A 23,799-nucleotide genomic window follows, 5' to 3' on the forward strand; every position below is an offset into this window, starting at 1 on the left:
ACTGAGCTGTTATCCCTAGGGTAACTCGTTCCATTGATCAATATTTTGAATCAATAAGTGGTAAAGCATTTTGACTAGTTGGTCTAAATTTTAATCACTCGGAGGTTGTTTTAATTCTTTGAGGTCACCCACCCAAAATTGTTAATCCATTAAAAGTGATGTTAGCAAAAAACAAAAAAAGTGATGTTAGCCCTTAAAGTTTATTGTTTATTTTTTGGATTAATTAATTAAAGCTTCATAGGGTCTCCTCATCTTATTTCCACCTCTTCACAGGAAGGTCCATTACACTGATTAAAAGAGAGAGTAAATCCCTTGTGTGACCAGTCATACAAGTCCTTCTTTAGAGAACAAATGATTAGGCTGTGTTCCCACAGTTGGGATACCACAGCCATTAAAGAGATGTCACTGGGCAGGCAGTGCCTCTAATACCAGAAGTGCTAGAGGTAATGTTTTTGGTAAACAGGCAGGGTTTGTGATTGCCAAGTTCCTTTTACTTTCTAAAATCTTTCCTTAAATGCATACTTGTGTTGGGTTAACAGTGTTTGAATAGATTAAGTATTAGTTTAGGTTTATTGTTAACTATCAGTGGGCTATCTGTTCTGATATAAGCTTATGCATGGAGAAATATTTCTTGTTACTCATATTAACAGTATTGATTCTATTAATTAATAGATTAGTCCAGTATTAAATTAGAAGTTGGTTTATTTACTATTGGTATTAAGATGAATGTGTTGTTGACCTTGAATGCTTTCTTAACTGGTGGCTGCTTTTAAGTCAGCTATGGTGATATTTATGCATACTCTCTAAGGAAGGTTGTATCTTATATCTAAGAAGCTCTACCTTTTTATAATAACATTTAAAATTATGTTAAAAGTTATGTTTTTAAAGTAATATTTAAAGTTAAACTAAAATTCTTTTCTGGACCACCAGCTGTCACCAGGCTTGTTAGGCTTGTCACCTCTACTCATAAATCGTTTCCACTATTTTGCCATAAAGATGAGTTTGTTCTTGTAAACTGTTCATAAGTAGCTTGTCTGGTTTCAGGGTATTTAACTTAAGTTCTCTTTGTTAAAGTTTTCTAGTTAAATCATTATGCAAAAGGTAAAAGGGGTAAGTTTTTGCTACTTTTAATACTTCTTCCATCATTCCGTTATGGTACTTTATAGCACCAGACAAATTTCTATATCCTATACTTAAGATGTTGAATGAATGTTTTATTTAATTTACTTAATGATAGTTGAATTTGGTGGGCAGTTTGGGCTACTTGTAGTACAAAGTGTTCATGCAGTATGAATTCTCTTGGGTGTGAACTAGGTGCTTTTCTTTTCTTATTTATTTTTTTAATTTTGGCTGTGTTGGGTCTTCGTTGCTGTGCACGGACTTCAGTAGTTGTGGTGTGCGGGCTCCAGTAGTTGTGGCACTCAGGCTCAGTACTTGTGGCTCGCAGGCTCTAGAGCGCTGGTTCAGTAATTGTGGCGCACGGGCTTAGTTGCTCTGAGGCATGTGGGGTCTTCCCAGGCCAGGGATCGAACCCATGTCCCCTGCATTGGCAGGCGGATTCTTAACTACTGTGCCACCAGGGAAGTCCCTAGGTGCTTTTCTTTAAGCTACACTTTGGTTCATCCAAGCACACTTTCCAGTATGCTCACCTCCTTACAACTTATCTCCTCTTATATGTCTGGAACTTATTACTGGCATATGAAATTATCAGTATTGGAGGGGAAGTGACAGTCAGTGTGTGTGTGTGCTTCATGGCCTGATTCATTTAAGCACTCTATTCTTAATTTACTACTAAATCCTCCTTTGGTTTTATTTCATAAAATCTTTCATATAAATTATTTATATTCTTGAGGTAGAAATTGTAGCCCATTTCTTCCCATTCCATAAGTTACAACTTGACCTCAATTTTTTTTTTTTTTTTGGTACACGGGCCTCTCACTGTTGTGGCCTCTCCCATTGCGGAGCACAGGCTCTGGACGCGCAGGCTCAGCGGCCATGGCTCACGGGCCCAGCTGCTCCGCGGCATGTGGGATCTTCCCGGACCGGGGCACGAACCCATCTCCCCTGCATTGGCAGGCGGACTCTCAAACACTGTGCCACCAGGGAAGCCCTGACCTAACATTTTTATGTCTTATAATTATGCTTACTACTGTTCCTTTCTAGGGTTTCCTGAGGATGGTGGTGTATATGTTTGGTGAGGTTTATTGGGGTTTATCGATTATAGAACAGGTTCCTCTAGCAGGGTATGAAGCACCACCAGGTCCTTTAAGGTTTAGGTTGATGCTAGTAAGTACTCTAGTGAATAATTTTATTGTTATAATTATTTGAATTTAGGGCTAAGCATAGTGGGATAGCTAATCCCAGTTTAGATCTTAGCTGTCATATAATCAGAAATGTTAAGTCACTTTTATAGCTTATTTTTATTTTAGCTAGGGCTTTTTAGCTTAGCTAGGATTTTATTTTGGGGTAATCTTTAACATGCTTTACTCTGTAGTTCTATTAATATGGGTTAATCTTATGACCAAGGTGGCTGATATGAAATTTGCCAGCCCTAATTAGTTAATATAACTTACTCAAACTTTCTTTTATGGCTTAATTTTTATCACTGCTATTTTCCATGGGGGCGAAATTAAGCAAGGCATTGTGAGCTACTTTTTAGTGTGCTTGATGCCTGCTCCTTTTAATCTTTTATGATTTAGAGGGCATTCTCAATGGGACGCAGATACTTGCATGTGGAATTTTATAAGAAATTAATAGGCTGGGATCACACCTATGTGTTTATGGAGTTAATAAATTCATCTAGGCATTTACAGTGCTTCACTTTAATTATTAAGCTACATTACAGGTTAAGCAGGACTTTGTACATATAAGATTTCTGTATTTAAGTGATATATTGGTATTTGGTTTAGTAGTTTGGGTTGTGTTAAAATTAGTATTGAAATATTTAATATTTTTTCTTATGCAGAGTATTAAAATGTACTTTATTATTTATTTTGTTTGAAGTAAATGGCAGATCTAGGGGGATGTCTTTCTATATAAGACTTCTATAGGTAATTGGTATTATGAGGAGGCTAGTTTGTAGTTATACTAACTTTGGGTTGGTGAGGTAAGGGCAATATGTTTGTTAGATGAGTTAGTTGACTCCTGTGTAGTTATATGCTTTGCCTTGTTTGGGGGGGTTTGGCAGGGCAATAATGGCATACAAAGTATGAGATTTAGTGGGAAGTAGGAGGGTTTGATTAAGGAAGCTATTTACTTGAAACACATGTGCATATGTACATATATGTGTAATTGCTCTATGTACTATGACCATTGACTCAATAACACATTATAGTTGCTTATTGGTAAATAATTGGTAAATAATATTCAATTTAAGCTCAGTTACAAGTTGCTTGACTGTGTTAAAGCCTCTGATGGCCATAGCTGAGTCACAGCACCCCCCAAAATTTAAAAATACCAAATGCATGAAACCTGTTATGTGTTAACATGGGGTTGTTAGTCATTAGTCCATCAAGATGTCTTATTGAAGTAGAATGAGTAGGCAATTTTAGGTGAGATGGCCCTTAAGTAAGATGCAGATGCCAGATATAGTTCATTTACAAAAATCCCCATGGTTCATGGGCCCAGAACAAAGAGAGAGGCATGTTTGTGGGCAAGTTTATGATTTACTGTGGCTTACTGATTAAGCTCTCATTATCAGTTATGATAAACATGTTGACTGGAAATGATTTGACTTTATGTGGTATATATGATTAATAAATGTATGTCCTATGTAATATTAATCACTTCAATTATCCCTATGAATATCCTTAGGGGCTGGAATCTAATATGCATTGAACTGTTTTAATGTGTTATGTAATATTAATAGACTGATGTACATGCTTATATGCATGGGGTAGATAATTAATTCACAATTATACATATATGTACCATGTATGATAAAGCATATTATGTGTTTATATATGTGGGAGGGCACAATGCACAAATACATAGTAATGTTAGCTTTTATGATGTCATTTTTAAATACTTATATATTACTTAAAGATAGCGTTTATGTCCCATAGCAAATTGTTCAGGGCATAGTTTAAGTAAAATTTCATCTTTGGGTCCTGATGGTGGAGCTGGAGCTTCTTCCTTGAGTCTTAGTGAAATATGTTCTCCTGGGCTTCCCTGGTGGCACAGTGGTTGAGAGTCCGCCTGCCGATGCAGGGGACATGGGTTCGTGCCCCAGTCCGGGAAGATCCCACATGCCGCAGGGCGGCTGGGCCCATGAGCCATGGCCGCTGAGCCTGCGCATCCAGAGCCTGTGCTCCGCAACGGGAGAGACCACAACAGTGAGAGGCCCGCGTACTGCAAAAAAAACCAAAAAAAACAAAGAAAAAGAAATATGTTCTCCTTTTCTGGTTTACAAAACCAGAGTAATAAATATACTACAAAGACTCTTCATTTTAGGGGGTTGCTTTCAATAATGCTTGTTAGTGGTATTAGAAGAAAGTATAGAATAGATGCTGGTTGTCCAATGATAATAAATGAATCATTAATGGGTTGTCCTCCAATTTATGTTAGTGTTAATAAGCCTGCTACTAGTACTCAGAATAAGTATTGGCTAAGAGGTCAGAATGTTATACTCTGTTGTTTTGATGTATGAAATATTTGGACAATTGCTAAAATTAGGATCGAGAAGATTAAGGCTAGTACACCTATTTTTTGTGAATGGATCATAGAATTGTGTATGCAAATAAGAAATATTACTCTGCTTTGATGTGTGGGGAGTGTTGGAGGGGTTAGCTGGAGTATAATTGTCTGGGTCCGCTAGAAGTTCAGGTGAAAATACTACTAGTATTAGTAAGATTAGAAATAGGAACAAGGCACCCAAGATATCTTTAATTTTGCAGTATGGATGAAATGTGATTTTGCCCATATTGGATGAGATTCCTGTTGGATTATTAGAGCCTGTTTCATGAAGGACTAATAGGTGAACAGCTGTTAAAGCTGCAATAAAAAATGGGAGGATAAAGTGGAAAGTGAAGAATCAGGTAAGGGTGGATTTATCAACTGAGAATCCTTTTCAGATTCATTTGACTAGGCTGGGGCCAATGTAAGGAATTGCTGAAATGACTGTTGGTCCTCAAAAGGTATTTAGCCTCATGGTAAGATGTAATAACCTATGCTGTGGCTATTACTGTAAATAGTAGGATGATTCCAATGTCTCATGTTTCTAAGAAGGGTGCAAAATCCATAATACAGGCCTTCACCCTACATGAACAAATAAGCAAATAAAGAATATGGAAGCTCCACTTGCATGTAAGTATCGGATAATTCATCTGTAGTTTACATCTTGGTAGATATGCATTACAGATGAGAAAATGGTTATTGTATCTGATGTATAATATATTGCTAGGAATAAATCTGTTAATATTTGTAAAATTAAACAAATACCAAGCAGGGAATAGAAACTTCACTATGATGAGATATTTCATAGGACTGGTAGATCAATAAACTTGTCATTAGCAATTTTGATTAATGCGAGGGATTTTTGAATGTTGATCATTAGTGTTCTTATAGTTGAAATACAGTAAGGACTTTTCATGTCATTGGCCATGGTTACATTCCATGTAAGAATAATGATGACATACACTGTATTTAAGTACTATTTTTCTAGTTACTTGTATAGGCTTTTCTTTAAAACCTTCACAAATTTATTGTGAGCTTGTGTTAATTGTGAGTGTTAGAACTGGCTGTGGTATTGTAATGAATTTTGGTGGCTCATTTTTGGGCCTAATGGTTTTTTTTTTTTTTTTTTTTTTTTGCGGTACGCGGGCCTCTCACTGTTGTGGCCTCTCCCGTTGCGGAGCACAGGCTCCGGACGCGCAGGCTCAGTGGCCATGGCTCACGGGCCCAGCCGCTCGGCGGCATGTGGGATCTTCCCGGCTCGGGGCACGAACCCGTGTCCCCTGCATCGGCAGGCGGACTCCCAACCACTGTGCCACCAGGGAAGCCCTCAATATTTCTTTTAGGATAGGTTTAGTATTGCTATATTCTTTTAGTTTTTGCTTGTCTGAGAAATTCTTTCTCTTCTATTCTAAATGATAATCTTGGTGGGTAAAGCATCCTAGCTTGCAGGTTTTTCCCCTTCAGGACTTTGGATTCATCTTGCCACTCCCTTCTGCAAAGTTTCTGTAGCAAAACCAGGTGATAGCTTTATGAGGGTTCCCTTGTAACTAACACTTTGTTTTTCTCTTGCTGCCTTTAGAATCCTGATATGCCTTGGTTTAGGTCTGTTTGGGTTCATCTTGTTTGGGACCCTCTGTGTTTCCTGTACCTGGATATGTTTCTTTCTTTAGGTTTGGGAAGTTTTCAGCTATAATTTATTCAAGCACATTTTTGATCCCCTTTTCTCTTTCTTCTCCCTTGGGGATCCCTATTGGCATGCTTTATATTATCCCATAAGTCTCATATGTTGCTTTTATTTTTTTTCATTTGTCTTTCTGTCTGCTGTTCTGATCAGATGATTTCCATTATTCTATCTTTCAGATCACTTATTTGTTCTTCTGTATTATTTACCTTGCTACTTATTGCCTTTAGCTCAGTTTTCATCTTGGCAATTGAGTTGTCTAGTTTTGATTGACTTCTCTTTAAAGTTTTTAGTTCCTTGTTACAGTGATCTGCATTTCTATTGATAGCCTATCTTAATTCCTTCAGCATTTTTATTACCTACTTATTGAACAAAGGGTCTGGTAGACTGAAGGTCTGTTTCATTATTTGTTCTTTCAGGGGATTTCTCTTGTTCTTTTAATTGGGAGTGGTTCCTCTGCTTCTTCATTTTGCTTATATTTCTCTGACGCTATGAATTTAGGAGAAACAGTTATCTACTGTTGTCTTGAAGGCCTGTTTTTATGTGGGGTCATCCCTGTGTAGCCTGCACAAGTCTAATATTTTTGGTGCAAGGGCTGTTTTTGGTATGGATGCCTGCCATATCTTTCCTCAGGATGTGTTGGTCATTATCCCCTTGATAGGGGGCATGATAAGTGCTGTGGTGACCAGAGTCTGCACTGGATGTTAGACAGGGCCTCCTCTTTGCTCCATGGTTGTCACAGCCCTTTTGGGGACAGGGTCTGCTCTCCAGTTTTTGGAGTACAAGTCCCCAGATCCAGTTTTAAGCTGAGGTGTGAGGTAGGTGGAATTGGAGTGCTCCTGCTGGGAAAGGAGTCACTGTGTATTCCTCTCCAAGAGCTGTCCTCCAAGACTTGTACTCTGTGATGTTGCCTGTCACCCATGTTGCCTGTCACCCACTGTCACCCGCCTGTCACCCACTGTACTCTGTGATGTTGCCTGTGCTCACAAAGTACACTGTTGTTGGCACTACACTTGGGTCCACCTCTGCTGTGGAAGCACTTGCAAATCAGCTCAGATTTCAGCCCCACCTCTGTGTGTGTGCACCCATAAAGCCTGCTGCTGCTGGTGCTGGACCCACCTCAGCTACGGGAGCACCGGTCATCACCTTGGATGTCCCCCAGGTGCTGCGCTCACAAAACTGCCAGAATGAATCTGTCAAAGTTGCACACCCACTGGGAGTCAGCTCAGAGTTCAGCCCTCTTGCCCCCAGAGCTTGCGTGCTCCAAGAACTCATAGCAGTGGAGCTAGGCCCGTTGTGAGCAAGCTAAGAATGAGGCTGCTATGGCGGGGCCACACCCCTCCCTTCAGGCAGGCATTGATCATGGGGCTCTTATTGTGGACCTGAACTCCATCCTGCTCACACCACCAGTTGTGGCTCAGACCACACTCCAGGTCCTTTGGGCTGTCTCCACAGAGCCAAACTGAGTCCTGTCCCTGGGTCTGTCCACTGAAGCCTGAATTTCAGCACCCAGCCGATGCATACACTGGCAGGTACACATCTCAGGCTGGGGTGTTCAGTGAGGTGGCCAGGTGGCCTTCTGTGCAGGTCTATCTTTGTTCTGCCTGCTGCAAGCAGGCTGCTGCACTCTCCTCTGAGCCTCTGAAGCTCTCTATCTGTCCAGCTAATCTCCCAGCCAGTGAAGGGGGTTCCCAGGATGAGGGCACCTTTCCCCTTTCAGAGTTCCCTCCCTGGGGCATAGGTTCTGTCCTGATTCCTTTTTTTTTTTTTTTTTTTTTGCCCTTTCGTCCTATCCAGTTATGTGGTGATCTTGCAGCTCTGGTTGTATGATATCACCTGCCAGTGTTCAGCAGGTATTCTGTGAGAATTATTCCACATGTAACTATTTTTTATACATTTGTGGGAGGAGGTGACCTCCATGTCCTTCTATTCCATCTTGATCTCCTGTCTGCTCTCAATTGCTTTGCTCCATTATCTACATCGTAGGCTTCGTCCCACACACTCTGTTCTATATATAGCCTGTCCCTTTAGGGATAGCTTTAGAGCCTTCTATCTCTTGCCTCTCTCCCTGGGTGGAATATCTAAGGCACTTCTCTGGAGCTAGGGACAGGAACCCACTTCCCTCAAAGTGATACCTGTGCTTTCTGACACGGTGCTGAGCTGGAGTGGCAGCCTGTTTGCCTTGGCACAGAATCTGTACTCTACAATTGACCTGGGGTGAGGGAGATTGGAGCCCCAGTATTTTCATCATGCTGCACCTGAGGTGGAGCCTCTGCCCTATGAAGGGGTACTAGGTGGAGGAAGGGAGCCTTGATTCTTGGCTGCACTGACCTAGGATTGAGCCTCTGTAATGTGGAGCTGGGGACATAAGAAGGGCTGGCAGCCTGACACTCCTGGGGAGATTCCATATCTCTTGACTGGAGCTGGAAGAGGAGGGATACCTATCTTCTAGCCTCACTCCATCAAGCTTGAGTTTGGAGGGGAAGAGAGGGAGTGGGTCAGGGTTAAAGTGCCACAGAATCTCACTGTTCTTACCAAGATGTAGCAGACTTTTCTGATTTTTTTTCATGTGCTGACTGCCCTTAAGTCAATTTCCAGGACTGCAATGGTTTTTTTTTTTTCTTTACAGTTTTCACCAGCGTTGCTTGTTTTAGTGGTGTGTGGGTCAAAGTTGATCTTTGTGTGCTCAGTTTATTTACTTCAAAAGCCACATGGAGCCATCAGAGAAAAAGTGGCTTTCAGAAATGTTAGCGCTAATCAGAAACCCAGTGTTCATTTTCCTCAGGATTGTTGTGTATGTTTTACCTGTAGCAAGTATTTGCAGACCATAAAGCAAATAATTAAATTAAAATCCATGCCTCTACATTGTAACCTTTAACATGTATTTATCTGTGCTTTATCTATTTATGCACAATGATGAGCAACTGAACTGCCCCTAACCCTGACCCCTACCCCTACTCCGGACAACTACCCCTGGCCCCTGTTTCTGACCCTTACCCTGACCCCTATGGAGTCCTTAACCTGATCATAAACATGAACACTGGAAAATACTTGTAATTTTCTAATGGCACACATTTTTGGGATTGTAGTTATGCAGTAATATATAATTGATAAAGGTATACTTTTGATTTCTCATGTCTCACTGTACCTCCAGTCACAATTCTTTACTAGGGTTAGTTTCTAAGCAAGAATCTGAAGTACAAACCAACCTCTAGTATTTATTTTTTTCCCCATATTATAGGGCTGCAGTTAGAGGTGACCCCAAACCTATCCCCCAATATTAATCCCTATACCCTGACCCCCGATGAATTGACACATAAACTCCTTCATCCCTGGATACTCTTTGCTCCGAAATCTACTTCATCTGATATTACAATAGCCATTCCAATTTTCTTGATTGGTGTCAGCATGTATATTGTTCCATATTTTTACTTTAACCCATTAATGTTTAAAGTGAGTTTCTTATAGGCGTTTAGAGTTGACTCTTCCTTTTTTAAAATTCATTTTGACATTTAACAATGTATTTAACTGGTATGTTTCATTCAGATAGTTTGTATTGCTATGTCTTCAAGGTCAATAATCTTTTCTTCTGAAACGTCTATGCTGTCACTAATTCTATCCAGTGTATTTTTTAATCTCAGAAAACCTAGCCTTCATCTCTAAAAATTCAATGGGCCTTTTCAAATTCCATATTTTACTTACTTTTTGGAACATATGAAATATAATATTAACAACTTTTTATGTCTTTGGTAATTCTAACATCTGTATCAGTTCCACGTTTATTTTAATTGAATGGCTTTTCCCTTATTATTGGTCATATTTTCTGCTTCTTTGTGTGACTGGTCATTTTTTATTTGCTGCCCTGCCCAACACTCTTTTACCTTGTTTATATTCCCACAAATATATCCTTAAGCTTTGTTCTAGGACAGTTACTTGGAAACAGCTTCTAAGGTCTGGATTTTAAGATTTATTATCCTGGGTGAGACTGTTAAGTCTAGGCCAGTGGTTCTTTTTTCTTCTTTCTTTTTTTTGCGTTATGCGGGCCTCTCACTGTTGTGGCCTCTCCCATTGCAGAGCGCAGGCTCCGGATGCACAGGCTCAGCGGTCATGGCTCACGGGCCCAGCCACTCCGTGGCATGTGGGATCTTCCCAGACCGGGGCACGAACCCGTGTCCCCTGCATCGGCGGGCGGACTCTCAACCACTGCGCCACCAGGGAAGCCCTAGGCCAGTGGTTCTTAACCAAGGTTGATTTTGTTCCCCACCCCAACTTTGCAGGAACATTTGGGACATTCTTAGTTGTCACAATTGGAGAGAGGGTGCTCCTGGCATCCGGTGGGTTGTGGTCAGGGATGCTGCTAAACATCCCACAATGCACAGGACAGTCTCAAAGAACATCTGGCCCCAAAGGCCAACAGTGCCAAGATTGAGAAACCCTGGTCTATGCAAGACCCTTCTGAGTACTCTACCCAATACCCTGTGACTCATGAGGTTTTCCTGTCTATCTCCTATCTGTAGGGTTATTCCTAGCCCTGTGTGGGTGTAGGATATTCTTCCTTCTAGTCTTTGGGTGGTTCTTTCCCTGCCATTGGGTAGTTTCCTCAGATCTCTAGAGTCCTCTCTCTGCAACTGTCTCATTTTTAGTACCATGCCCTGCCCTGCAAACATCTCTGGGTATCTGTCATGTGTCAACTTAAGGAATCTTCCAGGCTCTTCCTGGGTTCCTTCTCACTCCATTGTAGCCTGGATACTCTCTCAACATAATAAGCTGGGGCAATAATTGGGTTCACCTCTTTGAAATATCACTGCCCTTCATTGCCTGGAGTCCAGTGTCTTAAAAACAGTTGTTTCAAATATTTTGTCCTTTACTGGGTTATTTCAGGTAGGAGGGTAAATACAATCACTGTTACTCTATCTTGGCCAGAAGTGAAGTCTGTAAGGGGTATTACTGAATTTAATGTTCTCTCTCTGTGCATGAGACTTTTAAACTTTTCTTTATGCTGGTTCAAATTGGAATGCAAATAAAAAACAAGTAAATCAGGGTGTCAACTTGTGCATATGAATTTTCTTTCACAGTTATTCTTTTTGGAAGAGATGTAACAAGTCACAACATATTTTGAATTTAGACGTTTTGTTTTAGTAAACAACACGCATCCAAAATAATTTTGTACAATGTACCTTGACCAAAAGAATGCTTTAACTTCCCAAATGGTCTTTCTCCATAAGATGAAGCAGTTGATCTTAAAAATGAATATAGGAAGAACTTGACTGTGCTAGACTGGCACCACTGTTCTTGCTAGAAGCTGGGAATTTCATTAAAATTCCCTTCCCTATATGCTTTTAGAATTGTTTTGCCAGTGAAATGAACTCACGTAAGACTTGGAAAGCAGAAGGAAAGTGGAGGCCAATACTCTTTGAAGGTCAGGGCAGTCAGACATGAAGACGCTAAGGTGCCTGACATACCCTAGCTTTTTCTCTATCTCCTCCACTCTGCATCCAGCTCATCCTCTTGACTACTGGCCCTGCTGACCAACTGGGGACACAACTGGGTACTTGGCATCAGGTTTACTGAGCCTGTGGCTTCTTTTCCACACAACTCTTGTCACACACCTATTTTGGCAAACAGACGTGTAGGGATTCTCAGGTTTTCCAACAAGCTCCAACCTGTTCAACAGCACTAGCACTTTAAGTGGAAATGCTTAGGACTGTTCCTCTGATCCCCTGGCACCTCCCTTCCAGACTTTATCTTCCTACTTTGTCATACACCTGTATAAGCTTGAAGACAGTATTAAACCCCTTGTTTCAGTAATGCTTGTGTTGGCTCTGTTTTACTCATTGAATTCAAACTGAATCATAGGTTAACCACCACCACCACCACCACTCTACCCCATTTATTATTTTTTAAAAGATGGAGTAGTCAGAAACAGATCTGCTTCTAATGTAAAACACTGTAGGAGGGTCTAGGGCTGTTATTTCTGTTGTTATATCAATTTCATTAAGATATCCAGGGAAGCAACCCAATTTCTTCGTCTATCTTGAGGCTGGGAAAGCAGAGTTAAGCAAGGAAGAATCATTATCTGATGGAAGCCATATCCATCTATTCTGAAGGAAACTTAGGGACTGTGACACTATTTGACCTTGTGGCCAAGGGTTCGAAGTAAAGAGAAATAATTAGCTTTTAACCACTTATTTCTTTGTTCATAACAACCAAATAGCCTTTTTCCCCCCTCTGTCTGGTTAGGGAATGCACACTTCAGTTGAAACCTGGATGAGGCCTGGGGAGAGTTAAATGGGCTGTTTTTGAGTTGCTCTAGCATGTACAGAAACATATTCTACCATTCTTGACTTCAGTTACCTAGGTTCAAAGGCCCAAAGTGACAGATTATTGTTTCGTTGTGGCCCAGTTTTTGTACATTTCATCTTTGCCACTCTTATTTCTTTTTTTCTTTACCCAAACCTGTTTTGCTCCAACAAATTATTCTCTCTCACCCTCAAATGCCTTCCTTTGAGCCATCTATTTCAGAACCAGTCAGTTGTGTTGAACTGGATTACAATCCCTGGGGTTCTTTTCCTGTTCTGTCTCAACCATGGTCTCAGGATGATGGCTGTAGAGGCTGTGTGGTCATTTCATGATCTTTCATTGTTTTTGGTATGCCCTACATACTTTTTTAACTTCTTTTGTGTCTTTTGGTTTTGAAGAAATTTTTTACACCTGAGACAGTGCTATAGCTCTTTATTGAAAGGCTCCAGGTCACACTTTTAAATGTATTTTCAGCATAAGTAAAATACTTTTGTTCTGTAAACTATAGTAAAATGTCATCAGAAGAAATCAGACTGCAGGAAGAAACTCTAAAACAAGCAACTCATTGTATTACTCTTAAATTTTATTAATGCCTTCAGTTTGTGCATCATTTAAAACAAGATATGTGCTTTAAAAAGCATTCTTATACATAAATAGATCAAGGGATGGTTAAGTAATTTATCCCTAAAACATGCACATCATTTTTATTCGGGTGTGTATAAGAAAGGGAAATAAGCTTTAAGTCTTTTTCTTTGGATTAAAGACATTTGGAAGTTATTATTAAGGAATGCCAAATGTTTTCATGGAACAAATGTGTTTTCCAATAGGAAATGCTGATGTAATTAAAAGGCATTAGTGTTGATAAAGAGGACTGAAAAAACATTTTCACTATACATGTTCACCAGGAAAAGAGTCCCAAGGGGTTGAAAATATGTCAAATAAACGAATCAGCATGAATTGAAAGATATAGATGGAAGAACAGGTAGCAGGTGCCAGATTATGTGACACATAAATATTCAAGGCACATGATTAGGCTAAAAAGGTGACTAGGTTTTACAGACCAATTTGTTCTTTCATTGGGAAAATAGTCAAATGTAATATAATTTCCATTTACTGGCATTTATTGATAAATAAATGCAATTAGATCTACAGCAGCAAATGCTGTCCTTTCAGATACACACCAAAAGTACACACTAGCTAACAGATGCCAGAGTAGCCAAAGCAGTATGATTACACTCCAGTTATTTCACACTGCAGTTACATGGATGTTAGCTAAAATGTCTTGTACTGTTTCTATGTATCATACTGTCTACTCTCAAGTTTCCCAAAAGAATTCTTCAAAACTAGGCAGATTAAAGAACTTACTAAACCACAAAGGATGCTCAAACTACTATTCAACACCAGTCAAACCCAAACCCTGGAGTTGATTGCTGACTATATTCAGTTTGGGCTTTTCCACTGTGGTTCTCTTCCTTTTCTTTGGTGAGCCAGAGGAATGTGTCTCCCCACTCCCTCCACTACCCATTCTATTATCTACACAATTGCCCTAAATACCCACCAAAGAAAAAGGAATATGTAAAAAACCACAACCTTCAACAATATTTAAACCACCGTCTTCTCAAATCAACTGCAATGGAGAAACAGAGACTATCAAGCTCTGTGAGGTTTGTGAATGATCAAAACTTTCTTCCTAAAAGTTAATAATAGGCAGACAAGGATAATTCTGTTTGCTTCTAACAGGCTAGCAAAACGTTCCCCATCTGACTGAGATAAAATGTTTAATACTTTACCTGCTTGGGCTCCTAGAAACACCAACAATTAATTACAATTCCCCAAATAACAACAATTTTCCATGTATTTTATTTTCAAGCACTTAAAACCCTTCAAAATCAAAAGACATTAAGACGAGATGTTAGCAATACTGTCTCTTAAACTTTTGTGTGCACAAAGGTCATCCATAATTTCAGTAGACAGCTCATAAGACAGGTGGTTTCTACCTTGGTGATAGCTTTGTGCAGTTATAAACAAAAATGTATCTATAAGTAGATGACACTAGTTAACAAACCAAAGAAACAAAATGCCTTTTTAAGGCTACTGCTGCAATAAATGGTTCAGTCTGAAGTGCACTGGAATAAACTGGTTGATAGGACAAAGATAAATCTGGAGGCATAGAAGAATATTAAAAAAAGAGAAAGAAGAGGGTTGAAGAGACTGGCAGACACCGTCTGTCAGTATTAAAAGGCTTGAATCACACGGATTGCTTTTAACTCTTTGTTCTCTCGTATCCTTGGTTAATGATAACTTTTTTATTTCTTCACACAGCTTGGCCATGTAAATCCACCACAGAGTGGTGACACAATAATATAGATGAATACCTGGGGAGGGGCAGAGAAGGCAATTTTATTTTCTTGAATCCATCATAGGCTCCTAAATAATATATAAAGACTGATGAACAAATATTGGTTCCATTAGAGTAGGAGTTGTGTAATAATACAATATACTAATCAAGTATTTTCAAACACAGAAGTGGAATTAAAATGATCTTTTTTGATATAACCCACATCCACTTGAATTCCACTGTTTTCTTTTCTGGTAGGGAAAGCAGTGGGGTTGTTTCTCTTCACTGGGAAGTAGGCAGAATGGAATTATATAAGCAACTCTACTGATAACATCATTGTCATAAAGATCACAGATTAGCATGATTCCCTTAAGTATGATTTTATAATTAAGTATATTTTTAGGTTTTTGCACATGGATTAATTTTTCATTATCAGGATGATTAAAAATATTAAAAAGCATGAGTAGACTCTACATCTATATCACCTATGAGCAAAAATGTTGCCATGAACCTTTCAGTGGATTACAATGATAATTATAATTACCCAATTATAAGTAACACAGCAAAAATACTAGTCCTAATAAAGATGTACTAGCGTTTTAGGACTCAAAAACAAGATACACTGTATGATTCTGTTACGTGAAGTCCTAGAAGAGGCAAAAGTAGTCCACAGCAAAAGAAATCAGAACAATGGTAGCCACTCAGCTGGGGGTGGGGGTTGACTGAGAAAGGACATGAACCGTCTTTCTGGGGATGAAAACACTCTGTATCTTGATAAAAGTATGGGTTACACAAATGTGTGAATCTGTCATTGAACTGTATGCTTAAGATATGTGCATTTTCCTTTAAGTATCTCAATTTTAAAAAGCTTTAAAAATTGAAAAAACAAAAAAGAGGTATTAGCTTTTTAATTATGGTATTATAATTTTAAATTATGATATTCTGCATGGCATATGCTTGCTCAGATTACTACATTCCAAAAATAGATTCATTGTAAAATTTAGGTTCGCATTAAATCAGTCATTTTGTTCTGATTTAAATTGCAACTTTCTAAGATCTTTAAGTGACTGATTTCATTACTCACACACTTAGAAAAAAATACATTATGAATTACATGCTCCCTACCTAAAGTCAGCAAAGTGTTTTTCCTTACTTCTCTATAAATGTTGGGGGTAGGGGTTATAGAAAATTCTGGTTATTAATAAATAGCCTAAACTACTCAACATATTCACATAAACACAGATATTCCAATTTGATAGAAAGTTGACTCTTTGCCACGGCTAAAATATAAGGATTTTTAAAGCTGAAGTACAATATGTTAGGTGTCAACACCTTCTGGTAAAGGGTTGGCAAGTTGGCAAAGTACTCTGCATGTAGTAAGTAATCAATAAATATAATCTGAATTTAATAATAATCTACCTTTATAAATCAATCTAAATTCCTAGACCAAAGAAGGAGGAAGAAGCTAAGCTGAGAAGCCAAGAATGTGCCACCTGAGGATCCTGAACAAGGGAACAATCAAGGCACAATTTCCAGTACAACATTAATAGAGCTATAGCTGCCCTTCTCTGTTAGGCAAGTCCAGCTGTCTAAGGTGGAAGACCTTCAATAGGGGTCAAGGAGAAGTGGAGCTGAGTCAGAGATATCTGCTAGGAGTTAACTTTGGGCATCTGTAAATGAAAAAAGGATGAGGAGGAAATGCTGCTTTGCCCAGACACAAACTACCCCCAAAGCAAAGGATCCCTCCCCCACTCCTTAGAGCAGCAGCTCTCAAGCTTTTGGTTCAGGACTTCTTTACACTCTTAAATATTAGTGAGGACTCCAAAGACCTCTTGTTTAGAGGTGGGTTATAACTATCAACACTTAACCATATTAGAAATAAAATTTTAAAAATATATCCATTACGTATAAACATAACTAACTACATTTCTGTGAGGTCAGTTTTGTGTGTCAACTTGGGGAGGCTACACTGCACTGGTATCCAATCAAACACTAATCAAGGTGTTGCTGTATTTTGTAGATGTGATTAAAGCTCATAAATCAGTTGACTTTAAGTAAGGCAGATTATCCTACATAATCTGAATAAGCCTGATCCAAGCAGTTAAAAGGCCTTAAGAGTGGAGCCAAGGTTTCCTTGAAGAAGATATTCTGCCTGTATATACAGGTTTGCTCCTGCCCCTCAGGTCCAGCCAGCCCTTCCTGACAGCCTGCTCTGTGGATTTTGGACTTGCCTAGCCAGCTCTTGCCCTTGCAGAAATGAATTCCCTATGATATATCTCTGAATATATATCCAGACAAATTCAAGGAGAGAGTATATTTGTTAACAAGTACAACTTCTATGAAAAAAAAAATGTTAAAATAAGAATAATAAAAGTTCTTAGAAATTTAAAGCATGGCTTTAAAAAATAAACATTTAAAAATTAATTTTTAAAAAGAAGAACTGGATAGCAGAATGAACAGAGCTGGAAGAGTTAGCTGAATGATTCACCCAGAATGTGTTGCAAAAAGGAGTTTAAACATATTAAAAAGGTTACCAGACATGCAGGATAGTTCAAAGAGGTCCAATATCTTTTTATATTGGGGTTCCAAAAGGAGGACAGCATACAGACTACATTTTTTTTTGTTTATATTGATGTGGACCATTTTTAAAGTCTTTATTGAATTTGTTACAATATTGCTTCCGTTTTGTGTTTTGGATTTTTTGGCCACGAGGCATGTGGGATCTTAGCTCCCCAACCAGGGATTGAACCTGCACCTGCTGCATTGGAAGGCAAAGTCTTAACCACTGGACCACCAGGGAAGTCCCTAGACTACTTTATATTTATAGACAAGGGTAAGTAAGTAAGTATTAGGAAACTGAACTCACCATGCATTAAAAGAATACTACAGGCTTCCCTGGTGGCGCAGTGGTTGAGAGTCCGCCTGCCGATGCAGGGGACACGGGTTTGTGCCCTGGTCTGGGAAGATCCCACATGCCGCGGAGCGGCTGGGCCCGTGGGCCATGGCCGCTGAGCTTGCGCGTCTGGAGCCTGTGCTCCGCAACGGGAGAGGCCACAACAGTGAGAGGCCCGCGTACCACAAAAAAAAAAAAAAAAAAGGAATACTACATAATGACCTCTTAGTACTTATCCCAGAAATGAAAGAATAGTTAATTATTAGTGCTTTCATTAATGTCATTCAATATATTATTAAATGTTGTTATATTATCAATTCATTGGGTAGAGAAATACCATTTCTTAAAAAAAACTTTTAGCACTCTAGAAATAAAATGTTCTTTAACTTCACAATAAAAGTGACAAGAATTCATAGTAAATATCACTCATAAATATTAGAAGCATTCCAATTAAAACCAGGAACTAAATAAAGATTCCTACTGATACCACAATTATTCAGCACCGCTTGTAAATGAAATGTGTGTGTGTGTGCGTGTGTGTGTGTGTGTGTGTGTGTGTGTGTATAAATAAATGATGAGGTTAAGATTATTAATAGACAGTATCATAATTTATCTATAGCAGGAGTCAACAAACTACAGCCATTGCTTGTGAGCTAAGAATGGTTTTTATATTTTCAACAGTTGTTTAAAAAAATAATATGTGACAGAGACTGTATGTGAACTGCAAGGCCTAAAATATTTACTATTTGGACCTCACAGAAAGTTTGCTGACTCCTGATCTACAGCACACAGAAGAATCAACTGACAAACTATTACAACTACTAAAAATTATGCAAGGTTGCCAGAAACAAAACAGATGAATTAGAAAAGAGAAAACAGAAACAAAGGAACAGAAAACAGAATTAACTAGAAAACAGAAATATAATTAGAAAATATTCACTCAATTAGAAAATGCAAGTTTAAAAGAGTCCCATTTCAGCAGTGAGAAAACCATTAAATAATCAGGAATATCTGGAATGCCTTAAACGACTACTTACATATAAGAATTCTCAGTAGGGAAATAGGGTTTAAGTAGGGATGCTATGACACAGTAACTTCATAGGAAAGCTAATCCCTGGTCATGTGTTTCACCATTAAAATTTATATGTAGCTCATTTCAGAGTGCTAATCATTTTTTTTCAGAGTGCTAATCACTGAGAAAGAATTCCAGCACCTAATTTCTTAGAGATTGAAAAATAAAATCATATATTAAAAGGACAAAAACTTACGACTGATATGATGATGATGATGATAGTGAGCTTGAGATTCTTCATACACATGGCTCGGGCAAGATTTCTGCTGGTTGTTTTGAAGGTGACAGACTAGAAAAAAAAAAGCATGAATTGTCTGATCCCTGGCATTGACTACATGATTGATTTGCAATAATACCTGCAAAACTTTTACTTTCATTAAATTCTGTTTCAATGGTTTTTACCCCTTCCCTCTCCACAGGTAGAGACTGGCCATTCATAATCACTAGTTCCACAAAGCAGGACTCTGCCACATATATGGTAAGCAGTATGAGCCCACTGGAAAGGATTCCCTCCTTTTTCTTCTCCACCACAGCAATGCATGTGATGTTGAGCACTAGAAGTAGTTCTTCGTGATAGCAGAAAAGCCTTTTCATCTTCATGCTTCCAATAAGAAAGCATGAGCTAGTTGGCTGCAAACACATTTGCCTATTCTGCCCAGTATAATCCTGGCATTGTGAACCATAAGAACCTGTTCAATTTCCATAGGAAGATATGTATTTACTCGTATGAGGGCCCAAACCCAAAGAACTTCACTCCTTCAGTTATCCATTTTCTGTTGCAGCATCAATTTCTCAATAACTACTGAACGATTCCCACCAGGACACAAGCAGTTTAAAACAAACAAACAAACAAAAATTCCTAAGAGCCCAGCAATTCCACTCCTAGGTATATACCCAACAGAGATATTACATGTACAAGTTCATCTAAAGACATATACAAAAATGTTTCTAACTGCACTATTTGTCTAATCTCAAGACTGGAAACAACCCAAATGCCTACTAAGTGTACTGTATCATAAAGAATTTAACCTTGCCCAAACAGGGATCTGACCTTTGCTCTCAGCTCCTGGGAGGTAACCTTTTCTTTTCTGGGGGCCATGGGCTAGCCAAATAGTAACAATGTGATTTAGTGCAGGGACTACTCACTCTAGAAAGCCCAACTATATGATTTAGGATAGGGGCTCTGGGTCTCTAGAGGAGCTAGAGACTGGAGACTCAGATTAAGCAAGTAGGCAATCAGTCAATCATGCTTATGTAATGAAACCACAATAAAAACTGAAAAATGAAATAACAAGGTCCTACTGTATAGCACAGGGAACTATGTTCAGTATCCTATAATAAGCCATAAAGGAAAAGAATGTGAAAAAGCATACATACATATATATATATATATATATATATATATATAACTGAATCACTTTACTGTACACCAGAAACTAATGCAACATTGTAAATCAACTATACTTCAATAAAAACAACAAAACTGAACAATGAAGCTTGGGCAAGCTTCCTTGTTGTACAATGCTCTGTGTATTTTGTGAAATAAAATTCATATTTTATGGCAAGACAAAAATTTAAACATAAAAATTTTTCTCTGCCCTTTGGCCTCCTCTCTCCCCACAATGTGCACTGTGTATCTGCATTATGCATTGACCAAACCTTCCCCATCAGCAAAAACTCCTGCTCAACCATAAAGACCAACATTCTCCCAGCACCAACAAGACAACTTAAAGATAACATTCCTTCTTGATCTTGTAAGGGGTCACAGTGACACTTAGATCTGGATTGTGTAAGTGTCAATAATATGTCATTTAATGTCCAGTCCTCTGTCTCAAAAGCCTTATAGAACTGTGACTTGACTTCTAACAGGCGGAACAGTTCTCTGAGCTTTCTGAGATTCTCTTCCCTGGTTATAATTCTCAAATTTGGCTCAAATAAAATTTTCCATTTCTTTCTTAGATGGACTGATTAATTCTTTGTTGACAATGTCATCACACATCTATGCTGGGAGAGTAATGAGCCCATGGGGAGAGAACAACAGAAACTGTGGGTTTGTTACCTCTCCAACTCCACCCCATGTGCTGCTTCTTTTGGCTGAGCTTAATCTGTAACCTTTGCCTGTAAAAACCATAACTATAATAGCTTTCATAGAGTTCTGTGAGTCCTTCTAGTGAGTTATCAAACCTTAGAATGGTTTGGGGAATGAACAAACTTGCAGCTGGTGTCAGAATTGAGGGAGGCTTGGGGACTGTGCCCTCTAAATTGTACATAGTTGGTGAACTTCTCAGTTGCCCAAACTCTTTTCAATTACTCACAAACTAAGTCACAATAAAGACTCCAAGAAGGAGGAAGATAATATGAATAAGAAAAAGTAGTGAGCAATGAAACTAATAAACCTAAATACAGTTATGTGATTCAACAGGTTGGGGTGAAGATTTCTCCACAATCCTCAGGTCAGTATTTGAACACTGATATATCACCTGTTTAAAACCAGTTCAACTATAAAGAACAATTGTTACACCTTACCAAAGCTTCCCTTGGGGATGGGTGGGGGTGGATGTAAGTAGAAAAGAACAAAAAGATAAAAAAACCCCTGTGAGAATGACAAGGGCAAGCTGACCAGCCTGATGGCCTCTCCACTTCATGTAGATGGTTTCACTAGCAGCTGATGATGCACTAAAAATGGGCAAAGGACTTGAATAATTTCTCCCAAGAAGATATACAAATTGTCAATAAGCACACGGAAAGATGATCAACATCATTAGTCCTTAGGGAAATGAAAATCAAAACCACAATGACATACCACTTCATACCCACCAGGATGGCTATAAGAAAAATACGGAAAATAACAAGTGCTGGTGAAGATGTGGAAAAACTGGTATCCTTGCACATGTTGGGAATGTAAAATGGTGTGGCAGTTATGAAAAAATGTTTGGTAGTCCCTCAAAAAGCTAAACATAGGATTACCATATGACCCAGTAATTCCACTCCTAGGTAAATACCCAAAGGAACTAAAAGCAGGGACTTGAATGGATACTTGTATGCCAATGTTCATAGCAGAATTATTCACAAGCGCCCAAAGATGGAAATAACTCAGTGGTCCATCAACAGATGAATGGATAAATAAAATGTGGTATATCCCTATAATGGAATATTATTCAGCCATAAAAAGAAATGAAGTCCTGACACATGCTACAACATGGATGAAACTTGAAAATATGATGCAAAGTGAATTAAGCCAGACACAAAAGGACAAATTATTGTAGGATTCCAATTATAGATCTCTAGAATAGGCAAATTCATAGAGACAGAAAGTAGATAAGAGGTTACCAGGGGCTGGGGGGAGTGGGAATGGGAACTTATTGGTTAACAGTTACAGAATTTGTTTGGCATAATGACAAAGTTTTGGACATAGATAGTGATGATGGCTGCACAACACTATGAATGTAATTAATGTCACTGAATTATACACTAAAATGGTTAAAATGGCAAATTTATTATATGTATATATTTCACCACAATTAAAAATTATAATGTAATATGCCAAAACCCATTGAACTGTACACGTTAAATGGGTCAACTGTATGGTCTGTGATTTATTGATCAATAAATAAATAATTAAATAAGGTTGTTAGAAAAACCAAGAGGTGATAAAATGAAACAATTTTTTAAACATTTGAATAAACAAAATAAAAAAGAGGAACAAAGAGGACAGAGCAAATAAAAACCAAAGAGCAACATAGCTTACTTAAACTCAACTCTATCAATATTTATATTACATGTAAGTGGAATAAACATTTCAATTATAAATATACTTTATATATTAAGCAATGTAGAGGAAAGCATGCAAATGTTAAGGAGACACATGAAAGACATAAAAAAGATCAAAATCAAACTTGTAGACATGAAAAATACACAAAATGGGAGTAACAGATTACAAACTGCAGCATAAAAAGATAAGTAAACTTGAAGACACTGTAATAGAAACTATCCTAAATGAAACACAGAAAGAAAAAAGACTGAAAAAAACGAACAGAGCATCAGTGAGTTGTGGGACAACTTCAAGTGCTTTAATGTACACATAACTGGAGTCCTAGAAGGAAAGAAGGACAGAAAAATATTTGAAGAAATAACAGCTGACTGTTTTCATAATTTGATAAAAACTACAAACCCACAGTTCAACAAACCCAGAGCTGAAGAAACATAAAGAAAACTACACCAAAGTATATTATAATCAAATTTCTTAAAACCAATGATAGAAAAATCTTATAAGCACCCAGAGGAAAAAAAGACAAATTATATATGTAAAAACAACAGTGGAATTTTTGTCAGAAAGAAGATAAAAGACAGTGATGAAACATCTTTCAAATATTGAAAGAAAAAAATGATATAGAATTCTATTCTGTGAAAATATCTGTAAGAAAAGGAAGTGAAATAAAGACTTTTCTGATATACAAATACTGAAAGAATTTATTACTAGCAGACCTACACTACAAGAAATGTTAAAAGACATCCTACAGGCAGAAAGAAAATGTCACCAGATGGAAATCTGGATCTACACAAAAGAATGAAGAGTTACGAGAAATATTAACTACATGGATAAATAGAAAAGATGTTTTTCTTATTATTTAAATCTCTTTTGAAGGTTATATGTGTGTATAAAAGTATGACAACAATAGCACCAAGGCCAGGTAAAAATTGGAGGTATACTATTATAAGGTTCTCATACTATTTGTGAAGTGGGATAATACCACTTGGAGGTAGACTATGATAAGTTAAAGCCTTATACTGTAAACCTTAAAGCAATCACAAAATAACAAAACAGAATAAAAATGGAATTT

General features: G+C 38.2%; 1 protein-coding gene across 2 annotated transcripts in view; it reads right to left on the minus strand.

The window, feature by feature from the left end:
- The window catches only part of VAMP7 (vesicle associated membrane protein 7), an 86,478-nt gene that overhangs the window by 5,931 nt on the left and 56,748 nt on the right, over window positions 1–23,799 (minus strand). The window contains exons 7-8 of one of the 2 annotated variants that reach the window (XM_060136996.1): window positions 19,155–19,247; window positions 13,221–15,030 (exon numbers count right to left, since the gene is read on the minus strand). In XM_060136996.1, coding sequence (XP_059992979.1) covers window positions 14,962–15,030; window positions 19,155–19,247 — 162 coding nt within the window. In that variant the 3' untranslated portion in view covers window positions 13,221–14,961. Of the gene's footprint in view, window positions 1–13,220; window positions 15,031–19,154; window positions 19,248–23,799 lie in introns of those variants that run through there. The other variant, XM_060136997.1, reaches the window with a different exon arrangement.

Source organism: Lagenorhynchus albirostris, chromosome X (genome assembly GCF_949774975.1).
Source record: "Lagenorhynchus albirostris chromosome X, mLagAlb1.1, whole genome shotgun sequence".
NCBI classification, from domain to species: Eukaryota; Metazoa; Chordata; class Mammalia; order Artiodactyla; family Delphinidae; genus Lagenorhynchus; species Lagenorhynchus albirostris.